General features: G+C 40.1%; 1 protein-coding gene across 6 annotated transcripts in view; it reads left to right on the top strand.

Annotated features, from left to right (window-relative positions):
* The window catches only part of ECT2L (epithelial cell transforming 2 like), a 79,739-nt gene extending 62,768 nt beyond the window's left edge, over nucleotides 1-16,971 (top strand). For 5 of the 6 annotated variants that reach the window (XM_085025030.1, XM_021087372.2, XM_013992524.3 and 2 more), the window contains 8 exons: nucleotides 483-697; nucleotides 2,168-2,315; nucleotides 4,065-4,138; nucleotides 4,237-4,393; nucleotides 5,076-5,141; nucleotides 6,357-6,445; nucleotides 14,266-14,438; nucleotides 16,291-16,971. In XM_085025030.1, coding sequence (XP_084881156.1) covers nucleotides 483-697; nucleotides 2,168-2,315; nucleotides 4,065-4,138; nucleotides 4,237-4,393; nucleotides 5,076-5,141; nucleotides 6,357-6,445; nucleotides 14,266-14,438; nucleotides 16,291-16,418 — 1,050 coding nt within the window. In that variant the 3' untranslated portion in view covers nucleotides 16,419-16,971. The remainder of the gene's footprint in view (nucleotides 1-482; nucleotides 698-2,167; nucleotides 2,316-4,064; nucleotides 4,139-4,236; nucleotides 4,394-5,075; nucleotides 5,142-6,356; nucleotides 6,446-14,265; nucleotides 14,439-16,290) is intronic. The other variant, XR_014845391.1, reaches the window with a different exon arrangement.
* The last annotated feature ends 249 nt before the right edge of the window (nucleotides 16,972-17,220 follow it).

Here is a 17,220-nt window from a genome sequence, read left to right as displayed (position 1 = left end):
AGCTCATTTCTGTTCTGTGTCTGCGGGATAACCAACAAAACACCCCTGGCGAAAAGAGAAAGGAAAGCAAAAAGTGGGCAACCCAGGCAAGACTGTCTTTCATCACCATAGAGCCAACAGCTAGTACCTGACACAGGATACCTATTTGGATATAGAGATGGATAAAAGTCAAATCTCAGTCTGCCCGCCTCAGGATCCAAGAGTCAGAGTCCCATCTCTGCTATGGCATTAGGCTGGCTGGACGTGAGGGCCTATTCGGTTGATAATGGGAACACGCAATGGCCAGCAGTGTCCTTCCCTCTCCCCTCTCCAGAGTCCCTTCAACCTGCATATCACAAGCCAGAAAGGGGCAATCTCAGAGTGACTGCCTGACTGCTCAACACATCATTTCTCTGTCTCCTTTGACTGTCAGCTTTTCTGAGGCTGTAAACCTGGAAAGAGTCCTTATGCTTTTCCTCCGAGCTCTTAATGGTGTTCTGCAGGAGAGAAAGCTCCAGCTGGACTTGGCCGAAAAGCGAACAAGCGTCGTCAGGGAGCTCTTACAGAGTGAGAGAAAATATGTGCAGATGCTAGAAATTGTGAGAGATGTTTACGCAAAGCCACTGAGAGCAGCACTGTCATCAAACAGAGCAATCCTAAGCGCTGCAAATATCCAGATCATTTTCTCTGATATTCTGAGGATTTTATGTCTTAACAGGTAAACTCTAAATAGGTATTTTTTGAAATATTCATTCTGCAGTAGGAGGAACCCACACTTAGTTATTTCAAAAAGCTATACAGGGGAGTTCCTGTTGAGGCTCAGTGGGTTAAGAACCCAACTAGTATCCATGAGGACACAGGTTTGATCCCTGGCCTTGCTCAGTGGGTTACAGATCCGACATTACTGTAAGCTGCAGTGTAGGTCGCAGATGCAGCTTGGATGCAGTGACTACCGCTGGTAGTGTATGCCAGCAGCTGTGGCTCCCATTCAACCCCTAGCCTGGGAACTTCCATATGCCACAGATGTGGTCATAAAAAAAAAAGAAAAGAAAAAAAAGCTATACAGGGGCTTAGTCATTCTCTGTCCTTCTTGGGGACTCTGCCTGATCATCTCACAGAAGAGAGAAGCTTCTTGACATTGGGCTGTGACCTCTAGTGATGCTTTTTGGGGCATATCCCTGCCTCGACTCACAGCTACAGTACAAGGAGGAGAGTCCAGGGCCTGAGATTCTATATTTATAAATACACCCTTTACCCAAAAGACAATGGAAAGGGGAGCCATATGGAGCTGTCCTTAGTCAGCAGTGTTTAGTTGAGCAATGGGAAAGGAAGTGGAGGATATTAATGGGACCATGTCACTAGAACACTTTGCTTAGAGAACCTGAGGCTGGGGGTCAGTTTAATAACTATGTGGGGTTGTTTTTTTTGCTTTTTTTTTTTTTTTTGCCTTTTCTAGGGCCACTTCCTGTGGCATGTGGAGGTTCCCAGGCTAGGGGTCTAATTGGAGCTGAAGCTGCCAGCCTACACCACAGCTCACGGCAACGCCGATCCTTAAGCCACTGAGCAAGGCCAGGGATTGAACCCACAACCTTATGGTTCCTAGTCAGATTCGTTAACCACTGAGCCACGACGGGAACTCCAACAGTATGTGATTTGAGTATAGAACAGTTGAGAGAGAAAAGTGATTGTTTGGATTGGAAATAAAGTAAGACAAACTGAGCTTGCGCTTCTCTGCCAGTCACTCTGGGTAACTTAGAACAAGTCCCTTAGCTCAGGGGTGTCCCAGGTCCTATCAAATGAACTTGGCCTCTCTGGGTTTTCAAGGTCCGTGCTGGCTAAATGAGGGATAACCTTGGCTCCACGGCATTCAGCCCTTGAAGGGGGTCAAGTGTTCTCCTCGGGGGGTTGAAAGAAACTGTCCCCTGGGGCAAAGTGGGAAGGGGACAGTCAGGGGAGGCCAGCCTTGCGTCCTGACTCAAGGCATTAGGATGAAGAGGTGGGATTCCACCAGAGTGAACCACTTCCTCCCTTCCCATCTCCTCCTTCCTGCCGACTCTGTACGGCTCCTTGTCAAGGTGAAAGGATTTGACAAAAGCCCTGCCCTAAATGACTGACCACTATTTTATTTTTCAAGTTTAGTGGTTATCACTGGCCAATAGTTCATGGCCACGTTTTTCTCATATTGCAGGCACTTTCTAGAGGACCTCAGAGACAGACTACAGGAATGGGGCCCCGCTCACTGCGTGGGAGATATATTCATAAAGTTTGGAAGCCAGTTGAACACATATACCAATTTCTTCAACAATTACCCTGTGGTTCTGAAAACTATTGAAAAGGTAAAAGATTGAGTTATCATGCAGGCATTCAGTAGACCTTCCGAGCGTGAAAGGAAGCTTCACACATAATCCAAAGGACTGGAATGAATAGGAAAGATGTCTCTACTCTCAGCTTCTAGATCTCCTCCTCTGGTTTACTGTGAGCTCCTTGAGGAATGGGCACCCTGGCTTATCTCATGTTGTACCATTAGGGGCTTGCACAGGACCCCGCAGGGCCCAGGAACCTGTTGTGGGACTGAACTAATCTTCATGCAAATTGCCAGACTCCTACCTGCTCGTTGCCCTGGGGCTTGGTTACAGGAACAAGGCTCACAGTCAGGCGGGAGCAGGACCGTGAGCTGCGTTTCCACGCTGCCCCTGCAGTCCCGCCACCACAGCTTGGCAAGTGCAGCTCACAGAGAAAAGGAATTCATAATCCATAGGTTGAGCTAAAGACACTCACTGGGCGAAATCTCGCTATGAGATAGGGAATTTCTTTGCCTTAACGTTGCTTAGAGATGCATTATAAACAACTGTCCTTGTTGCGACTCATGCCTTGCATAGTCTGAGCAGGAATACTCAGTTCCTATCTGTACCCTTGCTGCTCTTTTGGGATCTCCTTTGATGGCAGTAGGTAGGACGCCTCTTTCTTCCCTCTTCAGTTTACTTGAAAGGTAGTAGAGGTGCCTTGTGACATGGCGGTGCACTTTGGCCCATGTCTACTGTCCCCCTTGTGGCTGTATCTGCCTGTCTGTACTGAGGCCCTAAAGGGAGGGCCTGCGCTGGGAGGTCTCTGGAAGACTCCTGACCTCAGACATTTTAACTTATCACATCCTTCCTACCCCACCCAGGGAATTTAAAGACAACTCAAGTATGTGACTGCTGCATGAATAAGGCAATGTCATAGAACTGACCTTTAGGACAAGAATCGGAACAAAATATCACGTATCATAGACATATTGGTACCAAAACTTTTATAGTTATGGCTGATTATATATCTTTACAGCATGGGGGTGCATATAAATAAGTGCTATTAATATTATCAAAATCAGTGAATTTTTGATTTCTAGAATTAGCATGACTGACATCTGAGAAAAATGAGGTAAATTCCTGGGTGTACTAATAGTGATAAATATTACATTTACAAGCAGATTGGTTAAAAATTTGTCACTGCTGTGGCTTGGGTTACATCCCTGACCTGGGAACTTCCATAAGCTGCTGGTATGGCCAAAACAAAACAAAACCCCCAAACCCCCAAAACCAGATGTTAAGTACAGTGGAGCACCTTCCTACTGTTACTATGAAAAACATGATTTGTAGCAGTATTGTAGGTGAACCCATTAATAGTCTCTTACCATAAGGAAAGAACATTTACTGTGTGACAGGCACTTTCTGAATAGGACTTTTGCCCCCTCACCATAAGAATTAGATATGATATCCAAGAGAGGCTCAGAGAAGTTAAGTAACTTGACAACATCATATAAAGTTAGATTTAAATTAGAATTCGAATTCTAATCCCGGCCTACCTCCATGCGGATCCATTTTCATTTTTCTGTACTGATTTAAGTTTGGTGAATTGGGTTAGGTTTATGGTATAACTGATACCCTGTACTTCATATATTAGTAAGCCCCTGTAGTATTAATAATATTTTCATTAGAGGTAGCTGTTGCCCCTTTGCTTTGAGCGCTTCACAGATCATGCTTGGCTGGTGGGATAGAACAATTTACACCTGTCTTATAGAGTTTTGACACTATAATGCTCACCTTTAGTGCCGAGAAGTGATACCAGCATTCCGAGCTTTCCTGAAGAGGCATGATAAGACGGTGGCTACCAAAATGTTGAGGTGAGTTCTGAGGGCAAGCATGGCTGGGGCACCCCAAGGACGGCGATTCTCTGGCCGTCAGAAAGAGACCAGCGTTGCCTTCTCTGTGCCTCACATAGCCTTCCAGAGCTGCTTTTGCACCCGTCCCGGAGGTTTGAAGAATATATGCACCTTCTCTATGCGCTGAGGCTTCACACGCCTGCAGAACACGTTGACCGTGGGGACTTGACCACTGCAATTGACCAAATCAGAAAATACAAAGGTTACATAGAGCAGGTTTGTTGCTAATAAAAGTCTGTGTCTTTTTAAAACGTTTAATGCTTTTGTGGTCATCCAGCTCAAAGATCCTGAAATCTCTGAGTTCTTTACCTCAAGGTCTCTCATCCTTTTAATGCAAAATCATGGTGTTAGTGATTTTGAGCACTGAGGGCTTCTATTCTAAGTCAAACAATGTGAGGCAGAACATTCTCGGATAGCTGTGTAAGTGCCATGAAACCTTTATTAATATAAAAGTTTAAAGAATGAAATATTTGGATTGATTTTTCTAGATAATTAAAAGAAAAAAAAAGGAAATTCTTTGTTTCTGAAAATACTCCTTCATGTATTAATTAGCTTTCCTGCTTAAGTAAGTACAGCAATCACAAAATTTATTCTCTGCAAGAATTAAGCATCTTGGAGTATAGTACTATTATTCTGAAAATATCATTGTGATGTACTTACCGCAAGGGAATTCTGGGCTGAAACTCAACTGATAACATATTATACTCAGAAGATACTTTTGAGCACTGCCATTTCCATTTGCCACTTTTTTTAAAACATTGGGTACATGAAATTGAGATTCCTATTATAGTTTATGAAAATATCGTGCTCTTATCAAGTGCCATAAAGTGTTTTTAATATATTTTTATGGATAAAAATATCACAATTTTGACTTGCCTAAAATCACTTTGTTTTCCAGATGAAGCAAAACATCAATATGAAAGATCAGCTGTCAGACATACAGAGCATCATCTGGGGATGCCCTGTACGTATTCTGATGCACTTGCTACGTCTTATGCTCGTGAATTATAACCTCAAGCTGTTGACACAAGGAGATGTACAGATTTTGATTCAGCTAACACCTGCTGAATGTCTGCTGTGTGCCAGGTGCTGCCAAGCTCTCACAGTTCACATCCTTGTTATCTGCAAGGATGCTAGATGAGAAGAGGCACAAGTGGGGTTGACCTTATCCCATAATTCTCTGTGGTCCTAGCATCTTGCTTGGCACCTCTGTGATCATGGCCCCCTTTGAGGAATGGGGCCCGTCTTTATTATTTTATATCTCCTTGCACATAGTATCGTGTGCGGGATCCTGCACACTGTGGACATCTGTAAAAAATCCTGGAAGTCTTCTGTTGGTTATTGTTACCTATAGAATATCATCTGGTTCCATTCTACCTTCCCTCTTTAAAAAAAATTTTTTTTATTATAGTTGATTTACAGTGTTTTATTAATGTCTGCTGTATAGCAGAGTGATCCGTTATACATTTATAGACGTTCTTTTTTTGTCTACCTTCCCTCCTACTGCCTTGCCTACTACCTTGTGATCAAACCACACAGATGTTCTTTCTTTCTTTCTCTCTCTCTCTCTGTCTCTTTTTCTTTCTTTCTCTCTCTCTCTCTCTCTTTCTTTCTTTCTTTCTTTCTCTTTTTAGGGCCGCACTAGCAGCATATGGAGTTCCCAGGCTAGGGGTCTAATCGGAGCTGTAGCTGCTGGCCTACACTAGAGCCACAGCAGTGCGGGATCTGAGCTGTGTCTTTGACCTACACTACAGCTCATGGCAGCACCGGATCTTTAATCCACTGAGTGAGGCCAGGGATCGAACCCATGTCCTCATGGATGCTAGTCAGGTTCACCAACCGCTGGGCCACGATGGGAACCCCCATTCACTTCCTTTTCTTGATAGATCCCTTCTTACCCACCCTACCCCCATTTTATTGTTAATACTATGAGAATTTATAATAAAACAATAATTTCAATAGTTTAAAAAATTAGCACCTTCGAATATAGTTTTTACCGTTGATTCTGTGCTTTTTCTAAAGAAAGCCTGTTTAATAAACAAGGAAAACACTCATTTTCTTTTTCATAATTGAACTGAGTTCTACTCAACAGTTACATCTATGTGTAAAATGGTTCTGGAGTGGTGGGACTTATTTTCTAAAAATTTATATGTTTCTAATTTTGTTTTTGATTTCATAGACTCTATCGGAAGTAAACAGATATCTGATTAGGGTCCAAGATGTAGCCCAACTTCAGTGCTGTGATGAGGAAATAAGTTTCTCTTTAAGGTAAACATTTAACTGCCTATGGGTGTGACGGGTTTTCTTATCTTGTACCCAACATCCACCATGTCTGTCATACTGTAATTTTGAGATAAATCTTGTGTTCAAGTGACAAGTTACACACACACTCCTCTCTGAGACGAAGGAAGCTGATTTAGTACCTTACTTGCTTGCCAGGTGGCTAGTGGGCAGAATGGAAGAAAATAAATTGTCTTTTCCGGGACCACCAACTCCACAGAAATAGGAATTCCAAAGTTTGGTGACTTTCCTACTGAGAGGAGAGCCCAGTGTTGTGGGCTATCACACCAATGATTGGTTGAACTCTAAGAGAGGACCAGTTTATTATCCACAGATAGTTATCGAGGTCAGTATTCAAAAGCCTCACTGTGAGAGCACCATAATATTGAGGTCTCACAAATCTAGTTTGCACAGTGCTCACAGCAGTGTAAGAACTACTGTAATATGAGGTGCTAATTGCCATAAGCTCCTTTAGAATAAGGATAGGCAAACTTTTTCTGTAAAGGATCAGATAGTATTCTAGGTCTTTCTTGCCAAATGATCTCTGTGGCAACTATGTAACTTTGCTGTTGTAGCACAAAAGCAGCTACATAAATATATAATCAATAATACAATCTTCATAAACAATACGTAAGTGGACGAGTGTAGCTGTGTTCCAGTAAAACTTCATTTACAAAAGCAATTTTTTTTTTTTTTAGCATCATACCTGTGACATATGGAGGTTCCCAGCCTAGGGGTCAAATCAGAGCTGCAGCTGAGGCCTACACCACGACCACAGTAACAGTGGCTCTGAACCACATCTGTGACCTACACTGCAGCTTGCAGCAATGCTGGATCCTTAATCCACTGAGCAAGGCCAAGGATCAAACCCACATCCTCACAGAAACATAAAGTCCTTAACCTGCTGAGCCATAATGGGAACTCCCAATATAATTGTTACCTTAGTTCCTAAGAAAGATGTTTTGTTTTTTGTTGTTGTTCTCTGGATTCTTTCAAAATCTTATCTTTGATTTTCTTTGTATTTGAATGTAATATGTATAGATTCTGGAGGATTTATCTTTCTTGGTGTTCTCTAAACTCCCTGGACCTATGGTTTAATGTTTACCAATAATTCTGACATTTGTTAAAAATTGTCAGCCATTGTTACTTTAGCTCTCCTTTGTTTCATTCTCTTGCTTCTACCTCTGATCTTCCCGTTAGACATATACACCTCTTGTAATTGTCCACATTTTTTTGGATATTCTGTTCCTTTCGTTTTCACTCTTTTTTCCTTCCTTCTGTTGAGGTATCCTCAGGCTCGCTGAGCCTCTTGTTGGCTATGTTCAGTCTGCTGATGAGCCCATCACAAGCATTATTCATTTCAATTATGGTGTTTTTGATTGCTAGAATATCCTTTTAATTCTTTCTTGGAATTTCCATCTCTGTTTATCTTACCCATCTGTACTTGCATACTGTCCATTTTTTCCATTTGAGTCCCTAACGTATTATTGTTGTTTTAAACTCCTTGGTCTGATAATCTCAAAGACATTCCTGCCATATCTGAGTCTGGTTCCCATGCTCGCCCTTCTTATCAGACTGTGTTTTCCTGCCTCTTAGTATGCCTTATAATATTTTGTTGGAAGATAGACATGATGTATTGTGTAAAAGGAACTGAGGTAAATAGGTCTTTAGTGTGACCTAGATGTTAGCCTATATTTATTACTTGTTGTAGCTCTGGTGTCAGATGCTAAACGTTTTTGTTTCCCGTTGTCATTGGGTTTCCCTAGGGATCCCTTATATAGAATTTGAACCTTGCAGTTATTTTCAGCTATAATGCCTTGTTCTTACACAGAGTCCTATTGATGTGGTAGTAAGATGTGAGGGGAAAGGAAGAGCTAAATGTCCTATGATTAAGTCTCTGTTTCTTAGTGAGACGGTGCTGCTGGGCCATGACCTTTATAAGTGTCTCTCAGCTTTTTTTTTTTTTTTTTTTTTTTGGTCACCTTTAAGATAAGACAGGAAGCTGGAATTGGGTATTTCCCTTTCCTCATGTTGGTTAGGTTATGGTAAAACTATTTCCCTTGAGGGCAGGCCTTAAGTAGACTGGAACTCTCTGGGCATGGTTACTTTCTCTCTTCCCATGGGAAGAATGAAGGGATTTTTCTTAGAGCCTCACGATGAGAACCTGGTACGGCTCCTGGAGGTAAAACTCATGCAAGGGGGCATGAGGGGTGGGCTAAGGCAAGGTCTCCAGATATTTGTAACCTTTTGAACTAGTTCATATTCAATCTCTAGCAATTAGTCAATTACCCTGTAAATATTCTCCAGGAGGCAGTTTCTGCTTCCAATAAGTTGCGATTCTACGGATCAGCTTGTCTCTCTAGCTTTTGGGGTGCTACTTTGTGACCTCGCTTCTCTGATGGGTCTAAGAAGAGTTGTTGATTCTGAGTTTTCAGCTTCCTTATTGTTTTAAGGATGAAAGTGATGACTCCCAAGCTCTTGACATGTCTGACCAGAAATGAAATGCCAATTATTGGAGTTCCCGTCGTGGTGCAGTGGTTAACGAATCCGACTAGGAACCATGAGGTTGCGGGTTCGGTCCCTGCCCTTGCTCAGCGGGTTAACGATCCGGCGTTGCCGTGAGCTGTGGTGTAGGTTGCAGACGCGGCTCGGATCCCGCGTTGCTGTGGCTCTGGTGTAGGCTGGCGGCCACAGCTCCAATTAGACCCCTAGCCTGGGAACCTCCATATGCCACGGGAGCGGACCAAAGAAATAGTAAAAAGACAAAAAAAAAAAAAAAAGAAATGTCAGTTATTAGAATTTAAACTTCTGCTTTAGTACTTGGACAACAGTACATTTGAGAGTCTTGAGGAAAGCGGGGGAATACTAAATTATTTTACACTCTATGAGGTACATTTATATTTAAGTAGGCACTATCTCAGTGATTTGCCAAGAGATAAATATAATTTTACATTAACATTTGAAATTAAGTAAATGCAAAAAGGTTTATATTCTAAACATTATCACAGAATGTTTAGCCTGCAACCTTGTTTTTTGTCACTTTAGGAAGTCACATGAAATCCAAGAAATGACATTCCCACAATTTTCATCAGGGATTTCTACTTAGAGGGAAATCTGCTTATATCAGTGCATACAGTGCCAACTCACATGACTCTAAGGCTTCGTAGTTCACCATGTGTTTTAACTTCTTTCATTTTATATAATCTTGACAACCACTAAGTGAGGAAGGTAGGAATGGAATCTGGACTTGTCTGAGGTGACAGAACTAGTAAGTGCTGGTTTAGAGTTCAGAACCAGGTCTCAGTGTTCTATACGCTGATTAGACCAGCATGTGGAAAGATGAACTGAGCCTTCCTCATAAAATACTCACCAACACAGGAAAAGACGAAAACTCTCATTGAAAAAGATACACGTACCCCAGTGTTCATAGCAGCACTATTTACAATAGCCAAGGCATGGAAGCAACATAAATGTCCATCAACAGAGGAATAGGTAAAGATGGGCTACATATATACAATGGAATATTACTCAGCCATAAAAATGACATAATGCTATTTGCAGCAAGATGGATGGATCTAGAGGTTATCATACTAAGTGAAGTAAGTCACAGAAAGACAAATATCTTAGGACATCACTTATATGTGGGATCTAAAATAATGATACAAATGAACTTATTGACAAAACAAAGACTCACAGACTTCGAAAACACTAATGGTTACCAAAGAGGGAAGGGCGGGGAGGGATAGGAGGGATAAATTAGGAATTTAGAATTAACGGATACCCACTACTATATATAAAATAGGTAAATAACAAGGACCTACTGTATAGCACGGGGAACAGTATTCAATATCTCATAATAATCTATAGGGGAAAAGAATCTGAAAAAATATATATTTGTATATATATTAAACTGAATCACTTTGCTGTACAGCTGAAACACTGTAAATCAACTATACTTCTATTTTTTTAAAAAAAGCTCACCAACATAGCCACAAGTCCTAAACAAATCACTAAAAAACAAGAGTGGTGACACAGAAAGAACAAGTAAATGTGCCATAAGTGAAAGAGTTTGCTTTGGGGTAGAGATGAAGTCATCAAATCACTTTAGAGCTAGGAAATCTGGAGGCATTTGTCCCTCTGGAAATAGCTCACAGAGTTTGGGGCATGTTAAGCCTTTATAATATTATTATGTACTTTGGAACTCTTATATTGTTGGTTTTTTTTTTCAGAAATACCAATTTTCATCTATAACTTTAAGCTTGGTGGCATTTTTGTTGTTTTCCTAATGGGATCTCGCCAAAGGTACAATAGTGGAGCCTTCTAGGATTAGTGAATAGAGGCCAAAATCTAGTCTTGAATCACCAAATGGAGCTATCCACTTTTCAGACCTCAAGTCCTTTTGAGGAAAAACACTACTATACTGCTAAAAACGCACACTATAATTTTTCCTTTTAGCCTTACCCAAAGGGACCTACAGTCATTTACCATGGCAGCTGCACACTGGGGAGACTGGACTCTGGCTCAGAATTGACTTTTATCCTGGCAATCAAAAAGTCATTATGATCCACTAGTCAGAATGTGGATGATGGGGGTAGGTGATAAACAGTTTTGGTTCAGGCTCAGGCAGCTTGCAGAACCAACAGTACTGTTGTCTGTTTACGCTAAAGGTTGTGCTCTGAAAATTCCATTCAGTGTTTTATGTATTTATGGAAGCTGAGTACTTTGTCTCCTGGTTTGGCTAATGCAGTAATTAAACAACAAAACATTTCTAGAATGGTGTAAGAATTTAAACTATGGTAGAACTGTTCCATTTTGCTGAGTCACTGAGCCTATTTGTGAATAAGCAAAGAAATCCTATCCAAGTTCAAGGAAAGAAAAAAAAAAATCCACCCTTGGAGTTAGTTCTTTTGAATGTGAGCAGCAGCAGTTTTCTAAAACCCTAGTAGAATGCAGAGTTTCCATTTCAGTTGCTCCATTATGTCAATATGAAAGGCAAAGTTATTTGGTTTTGCATATGGAGAATTATTATGTTTTTTAAAAAAGGTCCTGGTGCTTTTCACCTTTGGATGGTAATTGTTGGAGATCTCTGGGGGTGGGGGGTGGCTTTTGGAAAACTTTTTTTTTTCTAGGTAACACTCATTTATATATATTTTAAATAGCACTTTCATAATCAGATTAAAATAATAAAAACCTCTTTGTGTGTTTATCTTTCCCTGCTCTGGTCTTCAGATTACAAGTGGCCCCATCTCCAAGCTCAAGTTAACGTGCCTCCTGGTTCCCTACTCTGGGCCATCCAGGGCCATCCACCCACCTAACCAAGTGGGTCACAAAACTGGAATTCTCTTTCATTTAGCTGTACTTTCAATGTTTTCCCTTCCAAAGGAAAAAAAGTGAACATCTGTTTATCAAAGCAAACACCTCTTTCAAAACTACTTCTTCAAAGCACCCTTGTAGACACATTCCCTGGTAATTCAGATAGAACAGCAAAGTTTTATTACAGCTTTAAACATTTTTCTAAATTGATATGATGATTTGGAGTTCCCCTTGGTGCAGTGGGTTAAGGATCTGGCATTGTCACTGCAGCGGCTTGGGAAACTGCTGTGGCTCAGGTTCAATACCTGGCCTGAAGTTCCACATGCCATAGGCACAGCCAAAAAATAAAATAACAAAGTAAAAAAAAAAAAATAAATAAATAAATGGTATGGTGATTCTTATCAGTAATGGGGTAAAAATAATGCCAAAAAAGGGGCAAGAATACTGGTGGATTTCTTTTGCCTATTTGAAGTGGCCATTGACCGCAAACAACCAGCACACCGATTTAAAATGCACCCCATCTTTCTTGCTTCTCTTCACTGTCATCCCTAGTTTCATTTGTTCCATTATTCTCAGAATAACCTATCAGCTTGATCTAGAGCATTATTTCTTTCAAAGACAATTCCTGATATAAATATGAAGCATCCCACTCCTAGCCTAAATCATAACCAGAGATGGGAAGAAAAAGTTTGAAAGGAAGTTGGCTCTAAAGGTTGGGCGACCACTGCATTGCTCTCTCTCCACGCACCTAACATGACCTGTATTTCCTAACACTCTCAGAAGAGCTGAACCTGAAGTATAGTATTCCTTAAAAATGTTTAACCCCCCTGACCTAGTCCTATGCCTAGCTCACAGGCATGACTAATAAATGACTTAAGTGCCTCATTACTCAGTGTGGTCTGCAGAACCAGGGAGCTGTTAGAAATGCAGAATTTCAGACTAGTCTAGCTCTACTGAATCAGAATTTTCATTTTAACAAACTCTTTGGGTAATTCAGATGCACGTTATAGTTGATACTATGTACAAGTCAGAGCCAGTATAATGTAGATTCTAAATATGAATTATCACGGCTCCTATGGAGAACAGTCTGGAAGTCTTTGAGAAATATATTTACCATTTGGCTAATCAATCCTACTCTTGACAGAAATAATAGTACATGTAAGGAATTTGTTCATATATAAGGAATCCAGTTTATCTCAACATGGCTCACAGTGGCAATAAAGAAAGAACAAATTAAGGGAGGAAAGGGTGAGGGAGAAAGACCTGAGCCTGTAAGGAAAGCAAACATCCATTAAAAGGGGAACACTCATCAAATGAGGACGAGCAGGCTATATAATATGATGGTCTATCGATGCTACTGCTATCTAGCCATTAAAAGAACTTCAAGTGATTTCCCTTGCTGAGAAAAGCAGGAAAAAAGTATGGATAATACTGCCATTTTTTTGTAAAAACAATGGCAACCTACCTGTACACAGATGTATAGAGAGGGGCATATGTGAGGGACTACCTGAGCAAGCTTTTTTTCAAAGTGTAAAGATAACATACAAGTCTGGTAACGTGGGTGACCTGAGGGGAGGGGTGGATGAACCAAACAAGAAAAAGTGAAACAGAAGAACGGTATACTAAAAAAACTGATAGTATATACTTTTTTTTTTTAGCATTTGTGTAAAACTTTGAGAATCTAAATCAATAATTTAAAAATTAAAGATTAAAAAATAAGAGAATTTCTCTGAATAAGGCAGTAAACTGATTTGCTTCCTTAGAGAAACTTCCTAAAAGTTGCTTAATGCTTCTAAGAGAAAAACATTTTTTAGCTATCCTCTGCTGAAAGAATGAGCTTGCTGTACTCAGCCACTCCTGGGGGCGGGGCTCTCCCAAGCTCCTCGCTGGCACATCACTGGATGCTCTGTCGAGGATGTAAAACTCCTACCAGAGTACAGTGAAACCTACTGAATGCTGTGACCTGGCTCCACCAACTGAGAAGCAAGTTGATAAACATGCCTACAGCTCACCATGGTAGCAACCTCAGTGAAAATGAAGACTTACTTAATTCGAGTTTTTCATACTTATCATTTCCCTCCAATCAAAATTTTAAAATTTTCTATTTCCTACTTAGTAATTATACATCTTTTCCCTGATTTCTACTTACACCACCTTGCGCCTTACTGATTCTCATGGTTTTCTCTAACCCAAACTATTAGAGATGAAACAAAACCAGATGAAAATGGATACCTGTCCAATGGCTAAGCTCAATCCATTCCCCCAGGAAACTTGAGCCCCCCCCCCCCCACCAACTTGACTGGTCTGAGACTGAAGAGGGTCTATGTTATACCAGGAGAAAACTATGCAGAGAGCTTCAATAAGCCATTCAAAATGCCTGAGGAGGGGAAAAACCTTGGCTATCAGCTTCTCAGCGTAGAGATGGTGAACTGTTAACAATGTACGTATGCATGCACATGTAAAACTTTTAAAACTGCTCCTGCTTTTTAACCCAGGCTCTATGAACATACCCGTGATCTCAGTCTTTTCCTCTTCAATGATGCACTGCTTGTTTCCAGTCGGGGCACATCTCACACTCCATTTGAAAGGACTTCAAAATCAACCTACCGGTTCATTGCATCTGTGGCCCTTCATAGGTTACTCATAGAAGATATTCCAGATTCTAAATGTAAGTATTCTTTTCCTTCCAAGAGTTAAATTTCTTTAGAAAGCTAAACCTCATTAGCTATTAAAATAGAAAGGCAGGAAGAAGACTGGAATTTTCTAGTTTGCCAATAATTTCCCCCAAATTTTCAGGATTTCATTAATATAAATTTTCACTTACCTCTGGAACAGCAAAACAAAGGAATGCTGGCATCATCAGACACACACACTAGACATTAGGAAAACAGCTTTTAGAAAACACAAAGGGAGACATAAGCCTATATACCATTGTGAGCTGGAATCCTTAGGTACTACTCTATTTTGCTTATAGATGTTACAGTTTGGAGTTTCATCTATTACTTTTCCATTCTACAAGGACTACGTGATTATTACAGGTCTGACTGTACTTTTTCTTCTGTAAGTTCATATTTTGAGAGTCCTATAAAAGATTGATTTGCAAGTGATGTTTAGTAACAAACATTTCATTTATAACACTCTCAATAGAAATATGTTACAAAAAGAAATGCTACTTAAACTTACTGTACCTATTTTTAGTTTTTATCTTACTATTTAAAAAAAGATCCATATCTCTTTCTTATATTTGTTATGCCAAACCCCTCTCATTCTAATATTTTTCACTGCATGTGAAGGCAGGACTTAAGGTTAAAGCTAGAACCAAGATCTCAGAGAAGGAACTAATCTAAACAGACTGCTTTCCATTAGCTTCAGCCCCATTTAAAGTCTGAGCATAAGAAAAAAAGAACATTTAATGTGGGAATAAATGTTTCCACCTAGAAGACAAACTCAGGTAAAAAGGGTTAGTTACCCATAACCACTGGGTATGGTTAGAGTTCACGGATGTCACCATTCATCTCTCCTTAATCAGCTAGGCTTTAGGTCACAACATAATGTAAGCGAAGAGTGAGCATTCAATGTCAACCCCTATCAGTTTTGAAAAGTAATTGCTAATTATAATTTAGCAATCAGGAGTTCCCGTTGTGGCACAGTGGTTAACAAATCCGACTAGGAACCATGAGGTTGCGGGTTCAGTCCCTGCCCTTGCTCAGTGGGTTAACGATCCGGCGTTGCCATGAGCTGTGGTGCAGCTTGCAGACACGGCTCGGATCATGCGGGATCATGCGTTGCTGTTGCTGTAGCTCTGGCGTAGGCTGGCAGCTACAGCTCCGATTAGACCCCTAGCCTGGGAACCTCCATATGCCACGGGAGCGGCCCAAGAAATAGCAAAAAGACAAAAAAAAAAAAAAAAAAAAAAAAAAAAAGCAATCATAGGAGTTCCTGTTGTGGCTTAGCAGTAATGAACCCCACTAGTATCCATGAGAATGTGGGTTTGAGCCCTGGCCTTGCTCAGTAGGCTCAGGATCTGGCTGTGCCTTGAGCTGTGGTGTAGGCCACAGACACGGCTCAGATCTGGCATTGCTAAAGTGTAGGCTGGCAGCTGCAGCTCTGATTCAACCTGGGAACCTCCATATGCCACAGGTGCGGCCCTGAAAAAAAATTTAAACAATTATTAAGACAATTATTTTAGACTACCATATATTTGAATTATTCAGTAACTTAGGTAGTTATATTCTCAGCTGGATTTGTATTTCTTTGAATCACTTTTAAATTTTCAAAAAATTCTTCAAGAGGACTTTGGTCAGTTATTGATTTTTATTTTTTATTTTTTTCCTTTTTTTTTTTTTGTCTTTTTGCCATTTCTTGGGCCGCTCCCGCGGCATATGGAGGTTCCCAGGCTAGGGGTCCAATTGGAGCTGTAGCTGCCAGCCTACACCAGAGTTATTGAATTTTAAAACATTTTCTCCTTTTGTTTGTTATCTACAAGGATTAATTTGTGTACCTCAAATTTTTTTTTGCAGATATCAGGAATGCATTTATTCTTCAAGGTCCAAAACATGAGTGGATTTGTGCTACCGAAGTTGAGGATGATAAATTCCTATGGTTGTCAGTACTCCAAAATGCCATCAAAAGTAGTATAGAAAAGTAAGCTTGGACTTAGAATGTCAAGGGTGCCGATCTGCCCCGGCAAAGACAGACAGCATGTATTTTCTGTTCCAGAAGATGCAGTAAGAAGAATAATTATTTCTCCCATGGATGATGGATGGACTAGGATTACCCATAAAGTTCCTCCTAATTTTATACTTTATCATCTATGATCATTTATGTGAAAGGAACAATTTGAATACAAACTTTTGAGCCACGTATTTTGGTAGTTATTTTTCATGGACAGTATTATTTAATTTGATTGACAAAACCTAAGACAGAATAAGGATACTGGGTAAAGTTTTGTATTATGATCAAATAAAAAATGAAATAATAATAAAGAGTGCTTCTTAAATGATCAGTCTAGAGAAATGTTTTAATCTGTTGGTGATTTACTGAACATCTTTATCATTTTCATGAAATAGTTATTGATTTTAAAAAATATGTGTAAGAAATATAAATGGTAATGTACTAAAAAACTTGTCACCTAATATCCTTAATATAAATATACTCCTCCAGAGAGCATTAAAAATATTACCACTATGAAGTACTAAAAAGTTTTCTGTACTTTTTTAAGGGTTCATTTGTTGCAAAATTAAATTCTTAGATCTTTCAAATAAAAAGATTTAAAAATGTATTACACTGCTAAAATAGAAGGCTGTTGGGGGGGCTGGGGGAGGAAACTTTTAAAAAACAAAAATAAAAACAAAACTTTCCTGTAATGGAATTTTGCTGAGTAAAAAATAAAACAAATCAAGACAATTCTGTTTTAAAACAGAGAAAAAGAAGAGTACCCTGGTGGCTCA

The sequence above is a fragment of the Sus scrofa genome, chromosome 1 (genome assembly GCF_054392235.1).
Source record: "Sus scrofa isolate SSC_HxYL_T2T_F1_AM1 chromosome 1, Sscrofa_HxYL_maternal_Yorkshire_Landrace_v2.0, whole genome shotgun sequence".
NCBI lineage: Eukaryota > Metazoa > Chordata > Mammalia > Artiodactyla > Suidae > Sus > Sus scrofa.
Note: the sequence above shows the minus strand (reverse complement) of the source record. Positions and strands in the feature narration are given on the sequence as shown.